The sequence below is a fragment of the Zea mays genome, chromosome 2, assembly GCF_902167145.1.
Source record: "Zea mays cultivar B73 chromosome 2, Zm-B73-REFERENCE-NAM-5.0, whole genome shotgun sequence".
In the NCBI taxonomy this organism is placed as follows: domain Eukaryota; kingdom Viridiplantae; phylum Streptophyta; class Magnoliopsida; order Poales; family Poaceae; genus Zea; species Zea mays.
Window position 1 is genome coordinate 118,084,893 of NC_050097.1, and position 25,848 is coordinate 118,110,740.

A 25,848-nucleotide genomic window follows, 5' to 3' on the forward strand; every position below is an offset into this window, starting at 1 on the left:
AAAAACCTCAAGCCGTGTTAATTATGGACAGAGCTAACCCAAAATCCAATTGTGTCCGGACTTGCTTAGGGCTTGTTCGTTTGCGTCGGATTGCACCCGAAATCGTTCCGGCTAATCAAAGGTTATATAAATTAGAGAAACAATCCGGTCGGGAATTGTTCCGATCCACCAATCCGACACAAACGAACAAGGCCTCAGCCTGTGTCGGACCGGGTGGCCCCATATTTAGGGTCGGCTCTGAAGCGAGAAGAATGCAGCGTGTGAAAAGCTGCCGTATTTTTTTCTCCCTGTGAAGGGAGGGAACAGCGTCGTCGTGAGGTAGGCGGTGACGGCGGGGGTAAAATGACTTTCGAGGGGCTCTTGTCCAGGATTGACATCTTCTTCCTTGATTTTTTTCGATATTTCCTCCCCGCGGATTGGTCTATTCAAAGGGAGAAAATTCGTCGGGTTGATGTCAGAAAAGGGGAAGAGGAGACAGACGACGGGTGGAGAGCGAGAGAAGTGGGGAAGGCGAGCAGAGCAACAAATCAAGTCTGTTTCATTTCAGCAATCAGCACCAACCCCCGTCCAATCGCTGCGGCTGGATGATTGGGCAGTGTCAGCCTCGCGTTCGTTCATTTAATGTTTCTGGTAGCGGTCAATGCGGGATGGTTGGGTGGCGGATTGGTATTTTGGGACTCCATGTACTACTTCCTGTCTTCCTCCACCTTCCCGGAGAAGCAGCAGAGGAAGGGAGGGTGAAAGAAGAAATGGTCGCAAAGAGGTGGAGGGAAGGAAAGGGTCAATGCTGCTCGGTGTCCCTCAACCTCAACACGGGCGCCCCTACTTTACTTGCTTGTTCCCGGTGTCCCTATCACTCTCAGAGGTGGACGATGGATCGTCCCTTTCACATTTCACACACCCTCCGTTGCCATTTCAATATTATCCTAGTCGCCAGCGTAAGCTCGCCGTAGCTACCTGCTCTGCTACTCGACCGCTGGCACTGGCGCGTTTCTTTATTGCTTCGTCCCCTTCATCCGGCAACTCCACTGTCAGCGCCCTATTCGGCTCAATCCATCCCTCTGCTTGGCGTCCTCTCTGCTGCTTGATTTGCTACCTGTACCTGGTGCTGGTGAGTTCAGCTTTCTTCTTTTTCTTCCCATACTAATACTACGAAGTTGCTCTCGATTACTCCCTCCGTTTCGTTTTAGTTGTCGTTGGATAATAATTAAATTATCCAGCGACAAACTAAAAAGAAACGGAAGGAGTACTTTGCTTAGCTGCAATCTGCAAGTTTTTTTCTTCGTCTTCAGTTGAAGAAATATCATGCCATGCCATGCCATGCCATGCTTTAATCCTTTGATGAGCGCATACTCAGCTACGGTGCCGTGCCTACAATTGTTTGTTAGGGATGTAGCAGCAACATTTCATTGCCTGTGAATTGGAGCAGCAAAGGAATTTCTTTCTCCACCTTGTACTGTGTCTGTGTTCCAAAACTTTCTAATGCCATGTTTTAGGCCCTTATCATCCTACTGTTTATTTGTTTTTTTACTTCCAGTTCTTGTGTATATTGGCGCTAATGGTCACCAAGCGCCTACCGATTGATGCTGTTATAATACAAAACTTACTCTTTTAAGTTTCATATAATATAAGCTGACAACTGCACAAAGAATTTCCAACTAACAAAGATTTTTTCCCTTTTTGATGAATACTTCTCATAAATTTGCCAGCCGCTTTATGTATCTTGGTTTTGTTGCCCTTTATGTATCTTGGTTTATTTTGGTGCCCTTTATGTATCTTGGTGCCCTTTATGTATCTTGGTTTTGTACAACTAACACCTACTTCACTGCTCCCTAACAGGGAATGGATTCTGCTATCAGAGGGATCCTGCAAGTGTGAAATCTATATATTCTGGACAAATGGGGCAAAATATGTTACAGCCACAAGTGCTCTGCCTGTGCTCCATTATCCTCACGTTATTTTTTACCCTTTTGCAACCGACCGCTGCACAGATCACTGCACCATGGGAAGGTAAAATCCTTCTTATTCACTGCACTTTGCATGCATACCCATTACTCGACTTGATCTCTGCATAATCGTCATTTGTGCCCATTTCACTTTTACCTTGTAAACATGGCCCTTAGCCCCTTACTTTGGTGGAGAGGTGTATACAATTCAGCAGTACTACTTATATTATCACAATTGTTTTTCATGCCTTCAATTTTTTCTTTGCAACATTATTCTCAAACTAATTCATCTGCTCTGCAGTTGATGCCCTCAAGGCTATTAGGGGCAGCTTGATAGATCCACACGGAAATCTTAGCAGCTGGAACCGAGGAGATCCATGCATGGGAAATTGGTCCCATGTTATCTGTTACAATGCAACAGGCAGTGATGGATACTTCCATGTAAAAGAATTGTATGAGCATAAGCGATCTCTTTGTCAATCAAGTGCTTGTTATATTCCACACTACACCTTAACATTTGGTTATGAGTTACTTTTGGTGATGAGTGACTAAACCTGAACTTAGTTTTGTTATAAATTTGTTTACTGCCTTAGTAGGCCAAAAGTTTGCACCTGGATCTTTTTTCCAACATTTTTGGGAAGATAAAAATTGATTACCTATTAACTGCTATCACACATTCTCTCTCCAAAGCAGAAATATGTTGGAGCATTCATTATACTCTTCCTGATTTGCATTGTTGGAAAATAGACAATATTTTGTTTGGAACATAATGTGTTAATACTATTCTGTTATGACTGAAGTTAGCTATTTTTACAATCAGATGTAATTACTGTGATTCTGTGCACTTGTTTCACTTGACCACATCTTCCATCCACCAGTTTCCTCTCAAAAGCATAGGAGAGCAACATGTCATTTCAATAAAGAAGAGAATAATTTACAACCGCAAAAAAGCCCACCCCACCCCACCCGCCAGTTAATTCCATAGCTATTAAAGCATTTACGTGTATAACACAAATTTGATTGCAGACAGCTCCTAAGTTTGAATCTATCTGGAATTTTGGCTCCTGAGCTTGGTCAGCTTTCTCAAATGAAAATTATGTGAGTGGATTTAATTTCAGCTGGCAATTGATTGATTGCTGAGCTAAGTTTAGCTTGTCATTTGAACTGCCCACTTATTTAATCGTACATGCACAAAGATGCTGAGTATTTATTTCTTTTGAAGGGATTTTATGTGGAATTCGATTGGCGGGACCATACCTAAGGAGGTCGGAAATATCACTTCTCTGGAGTTAATGTAAGTCGAAATCTGCAGCACGTCTTAGAAATTTGGTCAACAACATTGTCTGACCGGCTCCTCTAAAAAACCTAGTTTCTTCTCCCTTCTTACTGTCCTAGCTTAACTTTGTTGGTCTTGTTTCTGCTTGTACAGCTTGTGCAGTTCTCTTAGTTGTAGACTTGTAGCTCCCTGGCTCCTATTTTCCCCTCTCCCTCTTTGTGCAGTGGTGTTCTTTTCATTTGTTAATAAAATCCTTACCGTGGGGATCTCCCCTGCTGTATTTAAAGTTCAAAAAAAACATTGTTTGATGTTTTGGTTGCACATGGGGCATGTCATGGCTGTAAGTTTTTTTAACTTGATCACTGGGAGAGGAGATACTTCCCATGCCATTTTTTTAATTGAAGGTTGAGGTGTACTAAACCCTGTCTGGCCAGGAAACATGCTGAAACCAATTTCTCAGGGAGGTATTGACAAATTGGTGAGCCCCGAGTTTGACTCCGGGTGTCTATCCTACCAAATTTAGGCAATAACCAACCAAATTACTGTTTGGTTCTTCAGAGCTATTAATTTAATTTAGTATTCATTAGACTGAATCTAAGATTCACCCAAAAACATGGTATTTCTATTTTCCTTCATAATAATTTAAAGGTGTTTCTCTGGTACAAGTTTTTGGCATGTGTGCCATTGTTGTACATCCTATGTAGCATGGGATGACCTTTGCAATTTTTTTTTTTATTTCTTTCACGCAATTGTTTCTGCTCTATAACAAGGTGCCCCCATTGTGCATTTGCAGGCTCCTGAATGGAAACCAATTGAATGGCTCTTTACCAGAGGAGATTGGCTTCCTTCCTAATCTGAATCGGATTCAGATTGATCAGAACCATATATCTGGACTTATACCTAAATCATTTGCTAACCTGAATAAAACCAAGCACTTGTGAGTATAATATGGTTTGTATCTCTGTTATCAAGGAATACGTACCCTAATGAATTTTCTATCTTCATCCAGTCACATGAACAACAACTCATTGAGCGGTCAAATCCCACCTGAGTTATCCAGATTACCTTCACTTGTTCACCTGTAAGTTTCTGACATTGCATATTTGCATCATTAGTCTTTATACTTTATTGAGAACACAATTAATTTGCAGATTATTGGATAACAATAACTTGTCAGGCTACATTCCTCCAGAACTATCAAAGTTGCCAAATGTGCTCATCATGTATGTAAGCTTCTATTGCGATACCTTGAGACATACTGTTTTGTTAATTTGGTTGTCTTGGCTGCCTATCATTCTTTGGTCAGAAATTGTATAAATTTTGCTTGGCATGAAGCACACATCTCCCATGCAGTAGTAACTCTATATGGGTTATCTCATAGCTTCATTGAACTTTAACTGGCGAACGGGTCTGTAGCCTAGTGGTTACATGTGCCTTGGTAGCACCTCAGGTCCTAGATTTGACTCCTTGTGGGAGCAAAAACAACCCTCGTCGGCTCTGTCCCTGAGCTATGCATGTGAACCACCTGCAGCGAGATGCCCATGGCCACATGCATGTGTCTTGGGCGTTCGCCTTTGGGGTGTTTCTCGGCCTAAGTTTCTTCTTAATGCAATGCTGTGGGGTGGTTTCTCTCCTCGCAGGTAGAGTTTTTTTAAATAACTAGAGTGAACAACACAACATATTAACGTCTGTAGGAGTGTGTGTGTGTGTGTTTTTTTTTGTAAAATAGCTGCTTACTTGTGATAACGTCTTTTATTTTCTCAATGAGTCTGCTGTAGATAAAGTTGTAGTCTTGGTTTAGATCTGGTTTTATCCTTATCAGTAATGCACTTTTTTCTCAATAAACACTAATTATGTGACCAGTAGCTCAAGTTGACCTGCTGCTTAAATATTTTTCACTCTATTTTTTTTGGGGGGGGGGGGCTTTTTACTACTATTTCAAGATCAGTAACGAATCAAGAGTAGTCGAACATATCACACTACTATGAAAAGACATCCCTGCAGGAAAAATGGAAGTGTCACAGATAGTGCACCATTGCTGGATCATAACATAAGCTAGAGAAACACCTGAAATGTTATCAATGGACATGGATGGCTTGATGACTATACGTGCCAGTTCATGTTACCAAGGGGCATGGATACCTTCATAACTATCTGTGCCTTTCGTATTATGAATCGCCATGGAACCTTAGCGTCCCTGTTGGTTGATATTACAATCCCACACCGATAGTTTCCTGTTTCAGAAATTCATAACTTCTTTATAGACTCTGATGGAGGCAAGCTTTATATGATTTTTTAGGTTCTGACAATATATATTAATTTCTAGCCATTTAGATGGCCAAATAATTTATTAAAGATTTAAAGAACTAGGTCGAAGGGGAAAAGATTCTATTGCTATGGATGATCAATGTTAGTTGAATGGCAAGGAGGTTACCCATCGTGGGTTTGACTCCCACGAACACCAAGTGTGAGAAAATGTGTAACCCTGCTGCAAAAAGGTGACCTGGGATGGGGGTTGTTGGAGTGACTTTTTTCTTTACAATTGTTTTTGGGGCCAAAAGGTACCTGTTGGTTGACATTTTTTACTGTTGTGGGTTACAAACTGGCATGGATAGGGCATTTTGTAGACTTGTAGTAGTGTTGGTTTAGTGTACAAAAATTACTGCGCACTAAGCTTTTTGTTTTCTTCAATTATTGTAATATGCATTTGCAATTTCACTTTGGAATTGCATTGCATCCATTGTCCATTTTATTTCTAACTACATCTTTTTAAATTGATTTTTAGACAACTGGACAATAATAATTTCTCTGGAAGTACAATTCCTTCATCTTATGGCAACATCTCAACACTTCTAAAATTGTAAGTTTGCTTTATCTCCTTTGCATTCTGTATTCTTATATTAGTTCTCACACAAATTTGAGTATCAGTAATGGGAATCCATGTTGTTTGACAACCCTCGTCATTATCTGCCAAATACAATGGCAACTCCCACAATTTGATTGAATCCTTGACAGAAAAAAGCGATCTAGACTTGTCAATTTATACTTCTGTATTTGTGTCTTATTTATGTAGTTACTGTTGCATGGATATTGACTTAATAACATGTTTTGTTCCACAAAGGGATCTACCAATTGTCTATAATGCAAAATGCATACTATACGTTTTCCAATTATTAGCTATATGCTTATGGTAGAATAGCAGTTGAAACAACAAGCTATTGCGACTAGCCAGAGGAGGTGTCGCCCAAGTAGACCTTCAAGGTTTGAATTGGCCTTGCGGAGATGGCGCTCCTCCCCCTTCCCCCCTCCGGCTCCCCTCCTCCCGCCGGCTCCCCTCCCCCCGCCGACTCCCCTCCTGCCTTGCCCTGCGCCACCCTTCCCCAGCCATCGTCGGAGGCAGAGCCCCAGCAGGCTTCTGCCTTCCCCACCAGCCCCATGTCGTTTCTTAGTCCAAGTTCGACGGCCACCACCTAGGCGCAGGGACATCATCCAAATCAGCTTCAAGGTTGCCCATCTTCTACCTTAGGACGCCGCAAGGCTCTTAGATGGAGAGAATCTAGTCCTACCTCAAGTTCTTGCGAGGAAGAAGATCCCACGTCTTTCAAAGAAGTCCTTCTTGCGGGTATGGTCTCGATCTCAGATCCGGAAGCGCTTGATGGTGTTGCTCACCAAGGCGCACCAGATGAGACTTGGCAGGCCTTCGCGCTGCAGAGGGTTTCAGCAAAGTTCCAGTTCCAGAAGGCCGCTGATGGCGCGGTTCGCCGATCCATCTCCCCTGGCTGAGATGATATTTGGCTTCCTCCGCATCTGTTGAAGAATCCGAAGAGTCAGAAGTTCTTGAAGGACCATGAAGGCTTCACTATCGTGGAAAGTCGCCGCGTGCAGAAGATGAGAAGACGTCTCGAGTGCCAACCAATCAGGCAATCAGGCACGTTCCGGAAGCTCTGAAGGCAGAGGAGTTGGCTCGTGCCATTGTGATCAATGTAACAGTGGATAATCAGTCAGATGTTGAATGGGCCATTTTGGCCAATTTTGCCCGGCGTCTCGAGATAGAAGAAGTGATGTCCCTGCAAGCTTTCTTCTCGGCCTGCCATGTGTGGAAATGGCAGATAGGGCTTACGACAAGGGCATGATTGTTGACATTTCACCCTCCCTCAGAGCTCATGTCATGAGATGGAGTAGACTTTTGAATTCCTCTGCAGCAGCCTTGCAATATCAAGTTGAAGTTGAATTAAGAGGTATCCCAATTCATGCCTGGGATCTGGCATCTATGGAAACTCTTCTGAATGAATGGTGTTGGATCACTGAGATCCATCCAGTCTCTGCCCATCAGCGTGAGGTATTCAGGGTGATCGCCTGGTGCTCCAGCCCGTCTTCCATTCCAAAGAAACTTCATCTTGAGATTATTGAGCCCCTGGTGACTGACCGGGGGGGGGTTGCGTCGGTCATTATCCTATCCAATTGAGGTGTTAGTTTTGATCTTCGATCGACCAGGAGAGCATGCTCCCCCCCTTCGCCACCCTCACAATGAAGGATGATCGTGATCGAAGCAAGTTGCAGAGGCGTAGGAGATCCAGGCGGTCGTCCCTTGATGACAGCTATTCTGATCAAGGGACGTTGGCGCCCTCCCTGCCTTGGGTTTCGGCCATGCGCGGTTGGGCCCACATCAGCGAAACGTCGGACTGGAGGCACCCGAGGCGCCTCGTCTGTCGGTCCATGCGCGGCTCAGCCCCACTGGGAAATCCAGCTGTTGGATTGTTGTTTGCTCTCCTCGGCTTGAGGTGGCGAAGTAATCCCCCCAAGCGCATTTAAAGCAGCAAGGCATGTATGGATTCCCAAGACAAGAAAGACTCACATGGAAGAGCTTATGATGAAGACATGTGTGTGGATTCCCAAGGCAAAGCCCTCAGTCGGTAGTCCGGTTCAGAAATGTTTAAGTACTGGGAAGCGGGACAGTCATGTGGACCAGTTGGCTGCTCGCTCTTGCCCCATAGTTGTTTCATTAATGGCGTCAAATTTGAAGATCGGTCCTAGCCTTGACGATTTGCGCGCAGAGGATGCTTCAGAGAATCTCCTCTCCGTCCCTGTTGTTGGAAATTGAACCCATGCCCCTAACCAGGGATGGGGAGTAGTATTAATAGACTTAGTAACTGGGCCAGGCCCATTACAGTGAGGGGTAAGACGGTAATTACATGGGGAACACCCCAAACCCTAGAATCCTAGACGGGTAGTCTAACACCCCCCCGCAGTCACAACTCTATCCTGTACAGATGTTGAGACTGGATCGAAAGTCTAAGAATACACTCGACGGTAGTCCCTTGGTGAAGATGTCGGCGAACTGCAGCGTGGTGGGGACGCTGAGAACCCAAACGTCACCGGCAGCGACACGCTCGCGGACGAAGTGTAGGTCGATCTCTACGTGCTTCGTGCGCTGATGTTGCACGGGGTTGGTGGAGAGGTAGACCGCACTGACGTTGTCGCAGTAGACGAGTGTGGCACGCTGAAGAGGACTGTGGAGCTCGTGGAGGAGCTGGCGCAGCCAGGAGGCCTCTGCCACACCGTTGGCCACGGCACGGTACTCGGCCTCAGCGCTGGAGCGAGAGACGACGGGCTGCCTCTTGGCGGCCCAAGAGACGAGGTTGGCGCCCAGGAACACGGCGTAGCCGGAGGTGGACCGGCGCGTGTCGGGACAGCCAGCCCAGTCAGCGTCGGTGTAGACCACGAGCTCCGACGTCGGGGATGGGCAGAGTAGGAGGCCGTAGTCGAGGGAGCCGCGGAGGTAGCGCAGAATCCGCTTGAGCGCAGTGAGATGGGGCTCCCGCGGAGTGTGCATATGCAGGCACACCTGCTGGACGGCGTAAGCGATGTCGGGCCTGGAGAACGTGAGGTACTGGAGCACGCCGGTGAGGCTCCGGTATGACGTCGCGTCGGCGACCGGAGGCCCGTCGTCCTCAGAGAGCTTCGCCTGAGTGTCGACAGGCGTGGAGCAGGGCTTGCAGTCAGACATGCCAGCCCGCTCCAGGATGTCGATGGCGTACTGGCGCTGGTGGAGGAAGAGACCTTGAGGCCGACGTTCGGCGGTGATGCCGAGGAAGTGGTGTAGGGGCCCCAGGTCCTTCATCGCGAACTCCCGCTGAAGGGCGACGATCGTGCGGTGTAGAAGGTCGGCGGTGGATGCCGTGAGCACAATGTCGTCGACGTAGAGCAGGAGGTAGACGGTGTCGTCGCCGCGCCGGTAGATGAACAGGGACGTGTCCGACTTGGCCTCGACGAAGCCGATGGAGGCCAGGTAGGAGGCGAAGCGACTGTACCAAGCCCGTGGCGCCTGCTTGAGGCCGTACAGGGACCTATTCAGCCGGCAAACCAGATCCGGACGGTCAGCGTCGACGAAGCCGGTGGGCTGGCTGCAGTAGACAGTCTCCGTCAGAGTGCCATGGAGGAAGGCATTCTTGACATCGAGCTGATGGATCGCCCAGTCGCGGGAGAGGGCGAGGGAGAGGACGGCGCGAACAGTGGCGAACTTGACGACAGGGCTGAAGGTCTCGTCGTAGTCCACTCCGGGGCGCTGGGTGAAGCCCCGAAGGACCCAACGGGCCTTGTAGCGGTCGAGGGAGCCGTCTGAGGTCAGCTTGTGGCGAAATAGCCACTTGCCGGTGACCACGTTGGTGCCTGGTGGACGCGGCACCAGGTCCCAGGTGTGGTTGGCCAAGAGGGTCGCGTACTCCTCCTCCATAGCATGACGCCAATGTGGGTCGGCGAGGGCAGTGCGAACGGAGGAGGGCACCGGGGAAGCGTCGGGTGGAGTGCCAGACGTAGCAGCTGCCAGGATTAGCCGGTCGACGGGGCGGAGAACGCCAGCAGCGCGCCGAGTCACCATCGGGTGGACGTGCCCGGGGTCGCGGTGGATGGCGACCGGGTGGTAAACGGACGACTCGGAGCGAACCGCCGGAACGTCGGGAGTGGCTGGTGGGGCCGGCTCGCGGCGGTGATAGACGACGGCGGGGTCGGCGAACCGGGCCGCGCTCGTCGACGGGCCCGAGTCGAGGGGCGCCGAGGTAGTGGCGTGGCCGCGGCGATGGTAGACGAGTGCGGGGTTGGCGAAGCGAGCCGGAGTCGACGGGGCCGCGCGTGGCGTAGGCGGGGTCGACGGGGCCGCGCGTGGCGCAGGCAGGATCGACGGGGCCGTGCGTGGCGCAGGCGGGGTCGACGGGGCCGCGTGGGGCGCGGAAGAGGTCGTAGTGGCCGCACGTGGAGCAGGTAACGACGCAAGACGGGGAGCTGGAGGTGGGGGAGGAATCGGATCGGACTCGAGGAGGGAGTCAAGATCGGTGGGTGGGGTGGAGCCAGCAAGGGGAAACACATCTTCGTCGAAGATGACATGACGAGAGATGATGATGCGGTGGGAGGTGAGGTCCAGACACCGGTACCCCTTGTGGTCAGGGGAGTAGCCAAGAAATAGACAGCGGGTGGAGCGAGGAGAAAGCTTATGTGGAGCGGTAGCGGAAGTGTTAGGGTAGCAGGCACAACCGAACACGCGAAGGTGGTCATAGGAAGGGGCTGTGCCGTATAGGGCGAAGTGAGGGGTAGGGTGGCACACCGCCTTCGAGGGAAGACGGTTGAGGAGGTGGGTGGCAGTGTGCAGGGCCTCTGCCCAGTAGCTGGCAGGGAGAGACGCATGGAAGAGGAGGCAGCAGAGCATATTAGTGGTGGTGCGGATCATGCGTTCGGCTCGGCCGTTCTGTGCAGAGGTGTAGGGGCACGAGAGACGCAACTGGACGCCATGAGTGAGGAAGAAAGAGCGAGAGGCGTTGTTATCGAACTCGCGGCCATTGTCACACTGCAGAGCACGAACCGGGCGACGAAACTGAGTGGATACCCAGGTGAAGAAGTGTGTGAGGGTGGTGAATGTGTCCGACTTCAACCGAAGCGGGAAGGTCCAGAGAAAATGGGAAAAATCATCCAAAATCACCAAATAGTATTTATAACCAGAAAGACCGAGTACAGGGAGGTCCAAAGATCACAGTGAACCAGGTCAAAAGCCTGCTCAGCCCGAGAAGAAGTAGTAAATGGGAGACGAGTATGTCGGCCTAACTGACAAGCATGACAGAGACCCTCAAAATGTCCCCTACTACATGAAGGATCTAGACTACGGGTAATTTTGGTCATGACGTCGGGTCCAGGATGGCCGAGACGACGATGCCATGTGGTGGAGGAGGTGGTGGAGACCAGGACAGGGGGTGGAGACACGCCGGCGGTGGAGGGCTGGAGCGTGTAGAGCGGCCCCGAGCTGTCACAGCGGGCGAGAAGGGTCCTGGTGGCCAGATCCTTCACAGAAAAACCAGAGGGGTCAAACTCTATGGAACAGGAGTTGTCAGTGGTGAATCGACGAACAGAAAGAAGATTGTGAGTGATGTGGGCAGCTACGAGAACATCGTTGAGGTAAAACGGCCCAGGGAGAACCGAGGCACCTACTGAGGTGACTGGCAGAGTGGAACCGTTTCCAACGACGATCGAGGATGGGTGAGAGGGGAGGGGGGGATGAGAGCGAGAGAGCGTGCCTGTCGTGGGAGTGGTGTGGTACGAGGCACCGGAGTCGATCACCCAGTCGGAGGGGGGTGGGGTCATCGCCATGGTGCTGAAGGCAGCAGCGAGGGAGGCGTTGTCCCAACCACCGGCCGACGGGGACCAAGGCGTCGAGGTGTGGGTCCCCAGGGGCAGGAGCGCGGGCGGGGCCTGGGGCACGATGGGGACACCGTAAGGAGGCGCGCCGTAGTGTGGTGCAGTCAGGAGGGCCGGCGCCGGAGGACGGGAGGCACTCGGTGCCTGGCCCGGCCACATGGCGATGGTTCCGGTCCAGGGGTTGTAGAATGACGGTCACGCGTGGCCGCCACCCCGGCCGGAGGGACCACCACGAGAGGAGCCGCCACTCCCACGGCCGCCCTTGCGGGAGCGACGACCCCCGTCGGTCGTGGAAGTCGGACGAGGGGCCGCCGGGACGGCGGGTGGAGGGCGGGTGGGAGCCCCGGTCGACGCAGGACGGGTGGCCTGGCCCCCTGAAGGTGGCAGACCGCTGGTAGGAGTGCTGTAGAGAGCCGAGGCAGGAGTGGGTGCCTCATTCGCCATGGTGAGCTCCTCAAGGAGAAGCTCGTTCCGCACGGCGTGGAAGGTGGGGAAGGGCACGCTTCGCTTGATGAGAGCCTTCAGGTGGCCGTAGCGAGGGCTGAGGCCACGCAGGAGGTTCAGCACCAGGGTACGATCGGCAACTGGCTCGCCGAGATCGCGGAGAGAGTCAGCCAGGCCCTTCATCTGGCGGCAGTATTCGCCCACGGAGAGGTCCCCCTAAGAGAACAGGTGGAACTGGGCGTCGAGGTGGAGCGCCCGCGCATCCCGATTCCCGAGGAACTGATCCTCGAGAGCGAGCCACGCCTGGCGCGCAGTGTCCGCCTGGTCGCGGATGATGTCCTGGAGCTCAACGGTGATGGTGTCGTGGAGCCACGAGAGGACAACGCTGTCCATGAGGCACCAGGAGCGAGGCGGCGGAGCGTCGTGGTCAATGAGGACGTGGTCGTCGAGGACGAACCTCCGCAGCGTGAGAAGGACCTGTCCTCGCCAACGGGGGTAGTGGGGAGACGCCGGATCCAACACCACGGACACGAGAGCCCGGATGTTGTGCAGACCTGCGGCTTGAGCGTGGAGAGCAGCGATGAGGTCGGCGTCGAGGTCAGAGGCGAGGGGGTCCTCCGGGGGTTCCACAGGGGCGACCGGTGGGCGTCCGAGGAGGCGCTGCGTGGTGGCCATCTGGGTGGTCAGAGCGGCACCCAGGGCATGCTCACGCTCCAGGGCGAGGGAGGCGGCGCGCTCACGCTCCCGCGAGGCCATCACAGCCGCCTGGATCGTAGCGAGGGTGTCGCCGAGTGTGGAGTCGGTACCGGGGGTGCCGCGAGGGCAGGAAACCCCGGTGGAGAGCCTCGACGGTGGGCCGGGGAAGAGACGTCGCGGATGGGCCGTAGGCCGACGATGTAGGGAGCCTCGGCATCTGCCACGGAGCGGCCGGGGCCCATGGGGTGGGTCTGGCCGGTAGCCGGAAGGCCCAGGGAGGCGACGCCGGCGGCCAGGGAAGCGGGGGCCGCGCCCAGGCCCGCGGTCAGGGGCGGTTGCGCCAGGCCGGCGGTGTGCGCGTCCGGGGGGAGGTCCGCCATGGGCAGAGGGCGCGGCGGCGGGCAACAGAGGGCTGCAGCGGCGGTGGCGAAGGGGGAGGAGGGCGCGCAGGCTGGGGCGCGACCGGCAGGGGGGGGAGAGGCGGCCAGCAGAGGAGGGCCGGCGGCGGCTGGCTCTGACAGGGCGCGCGCGGATCCGGCGGGTGGGCACGTCGGAGATGGAGGGCGCGGCCGGGGAGAGGTGGGAAGCAGAGAGGGCGTGGACGGGGGTGCTCGGCGTGCGGCGGTCGGCGGCTGGAGACCGGCGGCCGTCGCAGGGGAGATGGGGAGAGGCGCGGACGTCAGCTGGGGGCCGGCGACCGTCGCAGGGGAGAGGAGGGAGAGGCGCGAACGTCGCAGGGGAGAGGAGGGAGAGGAGCCGGCGGCTGGGGCCGGCGGCTACAGGGGAGGGGAGGCCCCTGGCGGCTGCGCAGGGGAGAGGATGCCCCTGGCGGCTGTAGGTCAAGAAACAGGAAACCTAAACCTAGGTTGATGATACCATGTTGGAAACTGAACCCATGCCCCTAACCAGGGATGGGGAGTAGTATTAATAGACTTAGTAACTGGGCCAGGCCCATTACAGTGAGGGGTAAGACGGTAATTACATGGGGAACACCCCAAACCCTAGAATCCTAGACGGGTAGTCTAACACCTGTAATGGACTCTGAGCCTGTCACTCTGTCTGGAGACTTTGGTAATCAGAGCAAAGGAGAAGGTAATGAGAACGACATTATGGAATCACCCCGATATGGTATGCAAGCTCAACAAGTCCCTCTATGGTATGAAGCATGCCCCTCACGCCGAGTACAACCGATTTGCCACATACCTCCTCTCCCTTGAGTTTGTTGAGACCAAGTCGGACACATCTCTGTTTATCTATCGTCGTGGCAGTTACATCGTGTACTTGCTCCTCTATGTTGATGACACCATGCTCACTGCCTCCTCTTCGGCTCTACTCACCGGATCATCACCACTCTTCAGCACGAGTTTGCCATGAAGGATTTGGGTCCCCTTTACCACTTTCTGGGGATTGTTGTTGAGCCTCACTCTGGGGGCCTCTTACTCCAGCAGCAGTAGTACACCCTGGATCCTTCGGTATCTTTGTGGCATTGTCGACTACGGCCTCCACCTTTGGCGCTCCTCCACCCATTAGCTGATTGTCTACATCGATGTTGACTGGGCCGGATGCCCGGGCACCCGCCGGTCGACCTCCGGCTATGCAATATTTCTTGGGGCTAACCTCACATGTGGTTTCTCGCTCCAGTGCCGAGACCGAGTACCATGTTGTTGCTCTACTCGCCTTAGCCACCACTTAGCAACAGCCAACCCTCTTTTTTGCAATTGATTTGCTGTCCAGCCTGGATTTAGGCCCCTCAATCCCCTTGCTCCCAAACAAGCCATAAAGCTTTAATGCATGTCAAAAATTCAAGTTTGATTTGGATTTATTTCTGCTCCTTTTTTCTGCTATAGTGTTTATTACAATTTATATTAATTATTAATAATTGATACTGTCACCATCAGGAGTTTAAGGAACTGCAGCTTGGAAGGACCTGTTCCTGATGTCAGTGGGATACCCCAACTTGGCTACTTGTATGTGCAAAATTCTATACTGCAGAATCACCTTTTAGGAACAAGAAATTATCCTTTTTTGTTATTAGGAAAAAACATTAGTTTTTTTTTGCACCTAGTGCTTATGAGAATTTGGCAAGTTATTTTTTCTCATCTTTGTCTAATGTGTTTCAGGGATGTTAGCTGGAATCAATTGAGGGGTCCAATACCATCCATTCAATTTTCGAGCAACATAACTACAATGTACTACTACAAAACAGAACCCTTGCAGCCAAATAATAGTATTTTATTTATTTTATTACTAAACATTTGACAAAAAACTATAATGATCATTATAAATGCATAGACGGTGATTCTCACTTATTCATATTCTGCAGTGATCTTTCCCACAATAATCTTAATGGTTCCATTCCAGGAATTTTCTCTGGCCTTCCTTATCTCCAAAGACTGTAAGTTTGACCTAACCCTTTTCGCACTATTTGTGTTAGTGTGTGCAACAACTGTTAATATCTTGTATCACTTGTATGATTTTGCATAAAAGATATATCTCTATATATTGAGGATAACAACATTAATAGTGGAAGCCTTGATGCAATTATTTCTTAATAGTAACGGACTAATGGTTACAATATGCCTCCTTATAGAGGACTCTCCTTTTATATGAATTTAATCTAATACACAAACAGTGTAACCACAAGACAAAATCAATGTGTTCTCAGTACCTTCTGCAGGCCCATGCCATGCTTACAAAAAATAATTCCTTTCAGCTTTCACTGAGGATACTTTATTTGTCAACACTACTGGACTAGCTATGCAGTCATATCAGGCTGAACTGAGACCCAAATTTTGTCTTTGCTCAGGTCACTTGACGACAACAATTTGACTGGTTCTGTTCCATCTAATATCTGGCAAGATATTGATCTAAGAGGAAATAAAAGTCTTGTACTGTAAGACCAAATCTTCACTCATCTCACTTTTCTAGAACAAGGTAATGTATTGTCTAATTCTGTGTTGAATTTTACAGGGATTTCCAGAACAATGCTCTCAACAATCTGTCAACTCCTCTTTCGCCCCCTCCCAATGTTACCATCCTGTATGCATTCTATTCAATGTGTTTCTCGTTATTTCACAAAACCTTAACTCATTAGAGAGATGTTATGTTGTCACTGTCTGTCTGGTGATCTTTGCTAAAGACGAACCAATGCCAACCTATCTATTATATGGTAGCTTCTGAAATACTGTAAAAAGAGGTAGATCCTGGGGTTGAGGAAGGGATAAACCGAGGCAAACCTTCCCCGCAAATGCGGAGAGGCTGCTTCGAACCTACGACCTTGTGACTCGGTGAAACAACTCTCACCATGGTACCAAGCCTGCCCTTCAGCTTCAAAAAAACTGTAAATTCCATAAAGTATAACAATGATATGTGCAATATCTTTTATCTGAATATCAGAACATATCAGCATATAAGAAGATTACCTTTGTATTTGTAGTCATCCATCTTGCGTCCTAGTATACCTTGTACTCAGCTTAGTTTTTTTCTATGCTTTTCATTGATGGTGCCTTGCAGGTGCTGGGGGCTGCGTGCCCTTTATCCTTAGTGTTGGCTGCTTCTTGATCTTTCTTTTCTTTTTTAGATGGACCCTTTTGTATATTTTTGTTTTTGGCCACCGTGAGGTGGTTTTTCTTGTTGTGGTCTATTTTAGACCTTTTCTTTATTCTTCTTAATATATTGATGCGCAGTTCTCCTGCACGTTTACGGAAAAAAATGTTCCAAAAAATTGGTTATTAAGTTGATTGGAATTGTTAGGAAAAATAGGGGCTGAATTAGATGATAGTATTGAGGCTCAAAGGGACTACATATAGAGTACATGATAGACACAAGAGGAAACCCTAGACCAGGAGATTACACTAATACCCTTATAGTATTATACCTTAACAGGAATATCCACAAACCCCGATAAGATCCCTGCAGTTTTACTCTGCTTTCCATTTATGGATGCTTCCATAAGTGAAGGTCAATACCTAACCTTTCCTGGAGATCCCAAGTCCAAAGTAATTGGTGGTTCCTATGTGGAATGGAGTTGAGGTGTAATTAGTTGTTGCATGTTCGATAACTTTAAATTTGTGCCTTACATGGCCTGATACAGATATGGTGTACCACTTGGGAAAAGAAACTCAAGTTTTTTTTATGTAAAAACGTGTCCAGTTGGCCATTTGGTGTTAGAACCTTTTAGGAGATCTGTTGTTTCTATTCTCTAATTGTCAAAAGTTAACAGAAAGGAAGTGAAACATGGTTCCCTTTTTCCCTTGATGTACTTCCTATCCATATGGTCCCTTTTGTATAATTTTTGCACTTTGCCATTTTATACTGTGTTTCTTATAATATCGCGATGTAGGCCCTCATGCATGTTTGAAAAAAAATCATGTTATACGCTGTAGTTTCCTTGATTCTATTTAAAATACTAATGTTTACTTTTTCCAATTTTTATTTGGAATAGAAAAGGTTGTTCATGTAAAAATTGGAGAGTATAATCTGTAAAACTTGCTATTGTAGTTTTTACTTATTATGTGCAGCTTTATTTGCAGGATCTGATTTTGTTTTTCCTTAACTTGTCATGTTTAGATTACATGGAAACCCAGTATGCATTGGGCAAAACCAACTGAATATTTCTCAGTATTGTCAGTCAGGAACATATGTTGCACGTGGAGGTTCAGCAGATAACAGTACAGTTTGTCCACCATGCTCTAGCGACTTTCCTTTTGAAAGAATACCGATGTCACCAATACCATGCTCATGTGTCGTTCCAGTTTATGTGGGTTACCGGCTTAAGAGTCCTGGGTTCTCAAATTTCATTCCATACGAATCCCAGTTCCAGCAGTACTTAACATCTGGGCTTTCACTGTCATCGTACCAATTAGAAGTTTCTACTTTTATGTGGGAAGAAGGCCCAAGGCTGAAGATGGACCTGAAAATATTTCCAAATAACACTCCCTTTTTCACTGTAAGTGAGGTGTTCAGGCTTAATGGTATGTTCACAGCTTGGCAGATTGCAGACTCTGATATATTTGGCCCATATGAACTTATCAGCTTCAACCAAGGGTGGTACAACACAAGTATGATATATCTTCTCTTATTTTTATTTCTGTATTGTCCATTTATTGGAGGACTCTATTAGAGCATTTATGAGTTTTTTTCTGAACGCAATTAAGAAAAAAATAGAATGAACTCGGTTTGTAAGGAAAGCCAGGCCTATAAACCTCGCAGCTCACAATTTATTGAAGGAAAATTAACGAAAAACTAAACACGACAACCCTGACGATTAACTCTAAGAAACCCACCACACGTCATTGTTGCCAAGCTTATCACACAAAAGCGATAAGCAGGTCTGACTTCCACGGCCGAAGCCCTAACATGTCACCACCTACTCACAACAAGCCTATTAGCCTCCAAAAGTGGACACACCATGTCACCACTCAACGCTAGATGTGGCATGCGCTGTCCACCCGCAGCAGACCACAGCCTGGATGAAGCCATGGCCTGCACCGGCGACCAGCGACGTCGGGCCAGATCTGCAACCATCCAGCCACCAAACAACCGCAGCTCGCCGGACTTCCGGCCAGCAGCAGCGGCAGCACGATCTGGAGTGAATGACAACATTTATGAGTTTTAACCATCATAAGGATGCCTGATGCAGTTAAACTTGAATCTAACCAGTAACTGTGATAACGTATGTGTGAGCAAGTTATGAAAAGATGTTTATAATAATAGGCCTATCTACTCTTGTGCTTAGCTTCTTAGCTGCTACTCCACATTGGTAAGAAAATTGCCTCTGTAGAATGTCCATTGGTGAACGTGTTAAGTTTGGTCATTTGGGGCGGTGGTGATTGGTGGATACCGAACTCAACTGCAGGGTTAATTCTTTTAAAATATTTGGAGGTTTACAGTTTTCTCATAAATATTTTATATTATAGAAACATTTTTACAAAAACCTTCAGGTATGAGCCTAAAAGTTACAATATTTGAGGTTTGAATGTGTTATGGCACTGATATGACGCTGTTGGTCAAACATGCCTACAAAAGTTAGTGTTATGGAAAAGTTTACCGACCATTTTTTGCATATTCTAGAAAATCCATTTGAATTTCCACAATCTTAGCAAGTCTAGAAGATAAAGGTCTCACCTGTTCTTATGCTATCTTTCCAGTAATACCACAGGGTACAAAGTCTGGTCTGAGTACAGGTGCCATTGTTGGGGTGGTCATGGCGGCATTTGTTGCAGCTGCCATTCTTTCATCCCTCGTTACTATCATCATATTGCGGAGACGCTCAAGACAGTCTTCTTCAAATAAACGCACCGGTAAACACTCCACCTCTACTTTCTATGTTTTTAATAAACAATTAAAAAAGTTAGAATTATCATTTTTTTCTGAAAATTGTAAGTGTTCCAATTTCCCTCCTCTGCATTAATTTATTTACTATTTTAGTAGGACTTACTGTCCATAAAACAATGCCCTTTCCATACAAGTTATGTACTGTTCAAATGACAAGCTTTTATTGTCATTGTAGCGAAAAGAATTTCAATGAAAATTGCTGGTGTAAAAGACTTCACTTTTGATGAATTGTCACATTGTACACATGACTTTAATGATTCAACACTAATTGGCCAAGGAGGGTATGGCAAGGTATACAGAGGTGTGTTGGCTGATGGAATAGTAGTAGCAATAAAGCGAGCACAGCAAGGGTCTCTTCAAGGTTCTAAGGAATTCTTCACAGAGATAGAGTTGCTATCGAGGCTGCATCACCGTAATCTAGTCTCTTTGCTCGGTTATTGTGATGAAGATGATGAACAGGTAGTGCTTTCAAATCCTTTTTCTTTGTTCCCCCCTAAAGAAGACAAATTTTAAACACAATTTCATGTTGGTGATTATTCGATTTGGTTGCTTCTTTTGAATTGAGTTATGAAAAAGTTGACTTTTTTTTGGTTCTAATGCACTTGTGGAAGGGCACATAAACACATGTTTCTGCTACCGTCCTATTTCTTGTAGATTGATTCAATGAAGTGTTCATTTCTTAGTTAACAAGCATTCCTTGTTGGTAGGTACTAATGCCTCTTTTGTGTAGAACTTTCTTCTTGATATCCCATCTCCTTGTAAATCATGATGTACATGAAGTTAGTAGTAGGTATACCTTCCATTCAACATACTATAAAAGTAGCTTGACACTGCTAAGCCTATTTTCAGATGCTGGTTTACGAGTATATGCCCAATGGAAATCTGCGTGATCATCTTTCAGGTTAGACTTTTTTTTTTCTCTCGAACGCGCAGGAGAACTGCACATCGTTATATTAAGAAGGAAAACGAGGTCCCAAAAGACCGATATAGAAATTTATGGGTCCTTGTTATGGATCATTGTGCATTCATATTAGTTGGAATGGCCCTAACTTAGGGTTGGGAGTTGTATTAATAGACTCAGTTTGTTGGGTCTGGCCCATTACACAGGGTATAATTGTAATTACAAGGGGCTAACCCCAAAACTCTAAACGGGTACTCTAACACCTACCGCAGTCTCAACTCTATCCTATACAGATGTTGAGACTGGATAGAAAATCGGCGAATACACTCGACGATAGTCCCTTGATGAAGATGCTGGCGAACAACAGCGTGGTGGGGATGCTGAGAACCCGAACGTCACCGGCAGCGACATGCTCGTGGACGAAGTGCAGGTCGATCTCCACGTGCTTCGTGCGCTGATGCTGCACGGGATTGGTGGAGAGGTAGACCTCGCTGATGTTGTCGTAGTAGACGAGGGTGGCACGTTGAAGGGGGTTGTGGAGCTCCTAGAGGAGCTGGCGCAGCTAGGAGGCCTCTGCCACGCCGTTGGCCATAGCGTGGTAATCGGTCTCTGCGCTGGAATGGGAGACGACGGGCTGCCGCTTGGCGGCCCAGGAGACGAGGTTGGCGCCCAGAAACACGGCGTAACCGGAAGTGGACCGGCACGTGCCGGGACAGTAGACCCAGTTAGTGTCGTTGTAGACCACAAGCTCCGACGTCGGGGAGGGTCGGAGTAGAAGGTCGTAGTTGAGGGAGTCGCGGAGGTAGTGCAGGATCCGCTTGAGAGCGACGAGATGGGGCTCCCTCGGGGTGTGCATGTGTAGGCACACATGCTGGACGGCGTAGGCGATGTCGGGCCTGGAGAAGGTCAGGTACTGGAGGGTGCCGGTCAGGCTCCGGTAGGACGCCACGTCGACGACTAGGGTCGTCCTCAGAGAGCTTCGCCTGAGTGTTGACAGGCGTGGAGCGGGGCTTGCAGTCGAACATGTCAGCCCGCTCCAGGATGTCGATGGCGTACTGGCGCTGGTGGAGGAAGAGACCCTAAGGCCGGCGCTCGGCGGTCATGCCGAGGAAGTGGAGAGGCCCTAAGTCCTTCATCGCGAACTCCCGCTGAAGGGCGTCGATCGTGCGCTGTAGAAGGTCGGTGGTGGATGGCGTGAGCACAATGTCGTCGACGTAGAGCAGGAGGTAGATGGTGTCGTAGCCGCGTCGGTAGATGAACATGGACGTGTCCGACTTGGCTTCGACGAAGCCGATGGAGGCCAAGTAGAAGGCGAAACGACTGTACCAGGCCTGCGGCGCCTGCTTGAGGCCGTACAGGGAGTGATTCAGCCGACAGACCTGATCCGGACGAGTGGAGTCGACGAAGCCGGTGGGTTGGCTGCAGTAGACAGTCTCCGTCAGAGTGCCATGGAGGAAGGCATTCTGGCATCGAAATGATGAATTGCCCAGTCCCGGGAGAGGGCGAGGTGAGAACGGCCCGAACTGTGGAAAACTTGACGACGGGGTTGAAAGTCTCGTCGTAGTCGACTCCGGGGCACTGGGTGAAGCCCTTGAAGGACCCAACATGCCTTGCAGCGGTCGAGGGAGCCATTCAAGGTTAGCTTGTGGCGAAAAATCCACTTCGCGTTGACCGCGTTGGTGCCTGGTGGACGCGACACCAGGTCCTAGGTGTGGTTGGCCAGCAGGGCCACGTACTCCTCCATAGCGCGTCTCCAGTGGGGTCGGCGAGGGTGGCGCGAACGGAGGAGGGGACCGGGGAGGTGTTCAGAGGAGCGTCAGCCATCAGGATCAGCCGGTCGACGAGTCGGAGAACGTCGGCTGCGCGATGAGTTACCATCGGGTGGACGTGCCCGGGGTCGCGGTGGATGGCAACCAGGTGGTACACGGGAGGCTCGGTGCGGGCTGGCGGGTCGTCGGGAGCCTAGGGAGTGGCTTGTTCGCGACGGCGGTAGACTAGGGCAGGGTCGGCGAAGCGAGCCGCGCTCATCGACGGGGCTAGTTCGGCGGAAGCCGAGGGAGTGGCCCGCCCGCGGTAGCGATAGACCAGGGCGGGGTCGGCAAAGTAGGCCGCACATGGCGTGGGAGGGGTGGATGGGGCCGCGCGTGGCCCTGGCGGGGTCGACAGGGCCACACGTGGCGCGGGAAGAGACACGAGCAGAGGCGTCGAGGCCGTGTGTGGCGCGGCCGGGTAGAGGCGCGAGCGGAGGCGTCGGAGCCGCACGTGGTGCGGGTAGAGGTGCGAGCGATGGTGTCTGAGCCTGGGGAAAAACGGGCGGGAGCGACTGGGGTGTAGGGGGGACCGAATCGAACTCAAGGAGAGAGTCGAGATCGGTGGGTGGGGAGGAGCCAACAAGGGGAAACACATCTTCGTCGAAGACAACGTGATGAGGGATGAGTATGCGGTGGGAGACGAGGTCAAGACAACGATAATGGGGTGTAGGGGGGACCGGATCGGACTCAAGGAGAGAGTCGAGATCGGTGGGTGGGGAGGAGCCAACAAGGGGAAACACATCTTCGTCGAAGACAACGTGATGAGGGATGAGTATGCGGTGCGCGGTCGGAGACGAGGTCAAGACAACGATACCTCTTGTGTTCAGGGGAGTAACCGAGGAAGAGGCAGCGAGTGGAGCGGGGAGATATCTTATGGGGAGGGTGGCAGAAGTGTTGGGATAGCAGTGCAGGGAGCGCCACAGGGGGGAGCACGACGGGGAGGAGAGTGCCGGCGCTGGTCAGGACGTCCACACTGGGATAATGCCTGGCACCGAGAGGGGCGGTCCAGCGGGGGTCAGAGAAGACCGGGGCGGCAGCCAGGGCGAGGAGTCCACCAGAGGCGTTGGGGAAGGGAGGGGCTGCGCTCGGGAGGAGAGCAGCGCAGTTGCCATCCATGTCGGCGTGGACGAGGAGCAGCTCGGAGCCGGCGCACAACCTTTGTTGTGGCTCTGCGAACCCGATGAGCGGCGTGAGCTCTGCTGTGGCGGCCAAGGGAAGGAGCACGCGTCTAGGGAGCCGAGCAGGGGAACCTCACTAGCGTGGGGAGGGTCGGCGGCGCACGATCGAGCCTGTGCGTCGAGGGAGGCACGCGGCCAGGCACGCAGGCGTCCCGAGTGGCCGGCGTGACGGAGGCCAGCGAGGAGGAGCGCGGCCCTTGCGCACGGCAGAAGCGCAGCAGGGCGCGTGCGGGGTGAGGGGGGAGGAGAGAAAATCTAAAGCTAGCCTCTGATACCAAGTTGGAATGGTAAACCCTAACCCTGACTCAGGTTGGGAGTTGTATTGATAGACTCGGGTTGTTGGGCCTGGCCTATTACACAGGGTATAACTGTAATTACAAAGGGTTAACCCCAAAACCCTAAACGGGTACTCTAAAAATATTAGTATGTTACCTCTTGTTCAAATGCCATGCCTCCAAATTATATATATAAAAAAATGTTTCCTGAATACCATGTCATCTTGCAGGACTCCATAACTATATCTGACCTTTTTTACTTTCCTTTTTGTGGGCTAAGACAGTTCACCTTCATTACTGCGCTATTTCATGTTCTGCTATGCTGGCTTTCTGACCAGACAAGTTTATTTGTGTGCAGCTAGAGCTAAGGTGCCTCTAGATTTCCCCATGAGGCTACGGATCGCGCTGGGATCGTCACGTGGTATCCTGTATTTGCACACGGAAGCAGATCCTCCAATATACCATCGTGACATCAAAGCCAGCAATATTCTACTGGACTCGAAGTTTGTCGCAAAGGTTGCTGATTTCGGTCTCTCACGCCTTGCTCCGCTGCCAGAAACAGAGGGGAGTGCCCCTGGTCATGTCTCCACAGTCGTAAAAGGCACCCCGGTAAGTACCTCAGATACATACTTACTGGTGAAGCACACAGATCAATTCATACCTCCTCTCTTGGTTGGTTTTTGTAGGGTTATCTTGACCCAGAGTATTTTCTCACCCATAAGCTCACGGACAAGAGCGACGTGTACAGCCTGGGCGTTGTGTTCTTGGAGCTGCTGACTGGGATGCAGCCAATCTCTCATGGAAGGAATATTGTCAGAGAGGTTTTGGCAGCCAATCAGTCAGGGATGATATTCTCGGTGGTGGATAACCGGATGGGCTCGTACCCTGCTGAGTGCGTGGAGAAGTTTGCTGCGCTGGCGCTGCGGTGTTGCCAGGACGAGACGGACTCGAGGCCATCCATGGTGGAGGTGGTTCGGGAGCTGGACATGATATGGCGCATGACGCCGGGGACGGAGAACATTGCATCGTCAGAGTCTGGCGTCATGGGGATGGGCTCCAACAGCACCAGCACACCCACAGCATCGGGGTCTCGGATGGATGATCACTACATTTCGTCCATGGAGGTCTCCGGTAGCAACCTGCTCAGTGGCGTTATGCCCAGCATCAATCCGCGCTGACCTGCTAGTATATGTTGCTGTTCTAGCGGTGTGTATTATAGTTTGGACTCACCACGACGAGGATGTAGGCTACTTGTGAGCAACCAAACATGTATTCATTCTCTTATCGGGTTCAATTTTATTGTTGTCACACTTAGACTGTGAAAGTTTCATTCCTTAGACGGTCTCTAGCAACGTTCTCTAAATTTCATCCATTAAAAAATATATATAATTGCACTCTAAAAGATTACGTCATTTATATCTTCATCATCCCCGGTAGTCTCTTTTAAATTTCATCATCTATATCCTATCTTCCATATTATCACAAATCCTGTTATTAGAAATTTTGGAACCCCTATTGTTTTAATAGAATTTTAACTGATCTACAAATTGTAAATTAATGTTTATTCACATTATTTAATTTGTTGCCAAAATAAAGTTGCGTTGGTCGGGTGTGCGCTGCTATTTCCCCAACCTTCCCCACACCCGTCTTCTTCCCAGGTCCTCCTCGAGGCGTCACTCCTCCACCACGTGCAGCCAGCTGGTCCTCCTCCCTGACGTTGCTGCTCTTTCCTGCTCCGCGACGTGAGTTGGTGCAAGCAAGCAAACTCGCATGGAGGCCGTCGCAATGGAGAGTAGACGAGCTCAATTCGTGCGGGCGCCAGACTATGCCCTCTTTGTTTCAGCTTTTTGAGCTTCTGCCCACCAAAATCTGCTGCGGACTGCTAAACGTTCAGCTTTTCAGTCAGCTTCTATAAAATTCATGTGTATAAAAATCATTCAAAATCAACATAAACACATAATCAGTTGAGTCGTTGCAATAGTAGGAATCTGTCACTTTCTACATCCTGAGTCCTATGGATACATTTATCTTTCTCCGCACGTAATTGTAATGATACTCAGATTCTCTACACAGCCATATTCTGATTCTCAGAAAAGCTGAATCAAACAGACCCAATACCGACCAGGCGACCACGCAGCCTGACACAACGGTGATGGGGATGGTACAGTCAAGGTGCTCTGCGCTGCCGCAATGTCCGAACTCGGCCACGACGGCCAAGGCGTGCTGTTGTGCGACACAGCGAGCTGCAACTACCGAGTAGTGTTCTCTGATTCTCTAGATTTGGGAGATGACTGAGAGCTCCTATA

General features: G+C 49.9%; 1 protein-coding gene across 1 annotated transcript; it reads left to right on the plus strand.

The window, feature by feature from the left end:
- Positions 1-258: 258 nt before the first annotated feature.
- LOC103646897 (probable LRR receptor-like serine/threonine-protein kinase At1g06840) lies at positions 259-24,958 on the plus strand. Its single transcript, XM_008671521.2, has 20 exons — positions 259-1,111; positions 1,840-2,010; positions 2,248-2,398; positions 2,973-3,044; positions 3,169-3,240; positions 4,016-4,159; positions 4,232-4,303; positions 4,374-4,445; positions 6,008-6,082; positions 14,940-15,008; positions 15,162-15,230; positions 15,365-15,436; positions 15,848-15,934; positions 16,012-16,080; positions 17,611-18,101; positions 19,191-19,343; positions 19,553-19,836; positions 20,227-20,278; positions 23,901-24,151; positions 24,229-24,958. The coding sequence occupies exons 2-20, from the start codon at positions 1,899-1,901 to the stop codon at positions 24,718-24,720; spliced, it is 2,859 nt and encodes a 952-aa protein (XP_008669743.1). The 5' UTR covers positions 259-1,111; positions 1,840-1,898; the 3' UTR covers positions 24,721-24,958.
- The last annotated feature ends 890 nt before the right edge of the window (positions 24,959-25,848 follow it).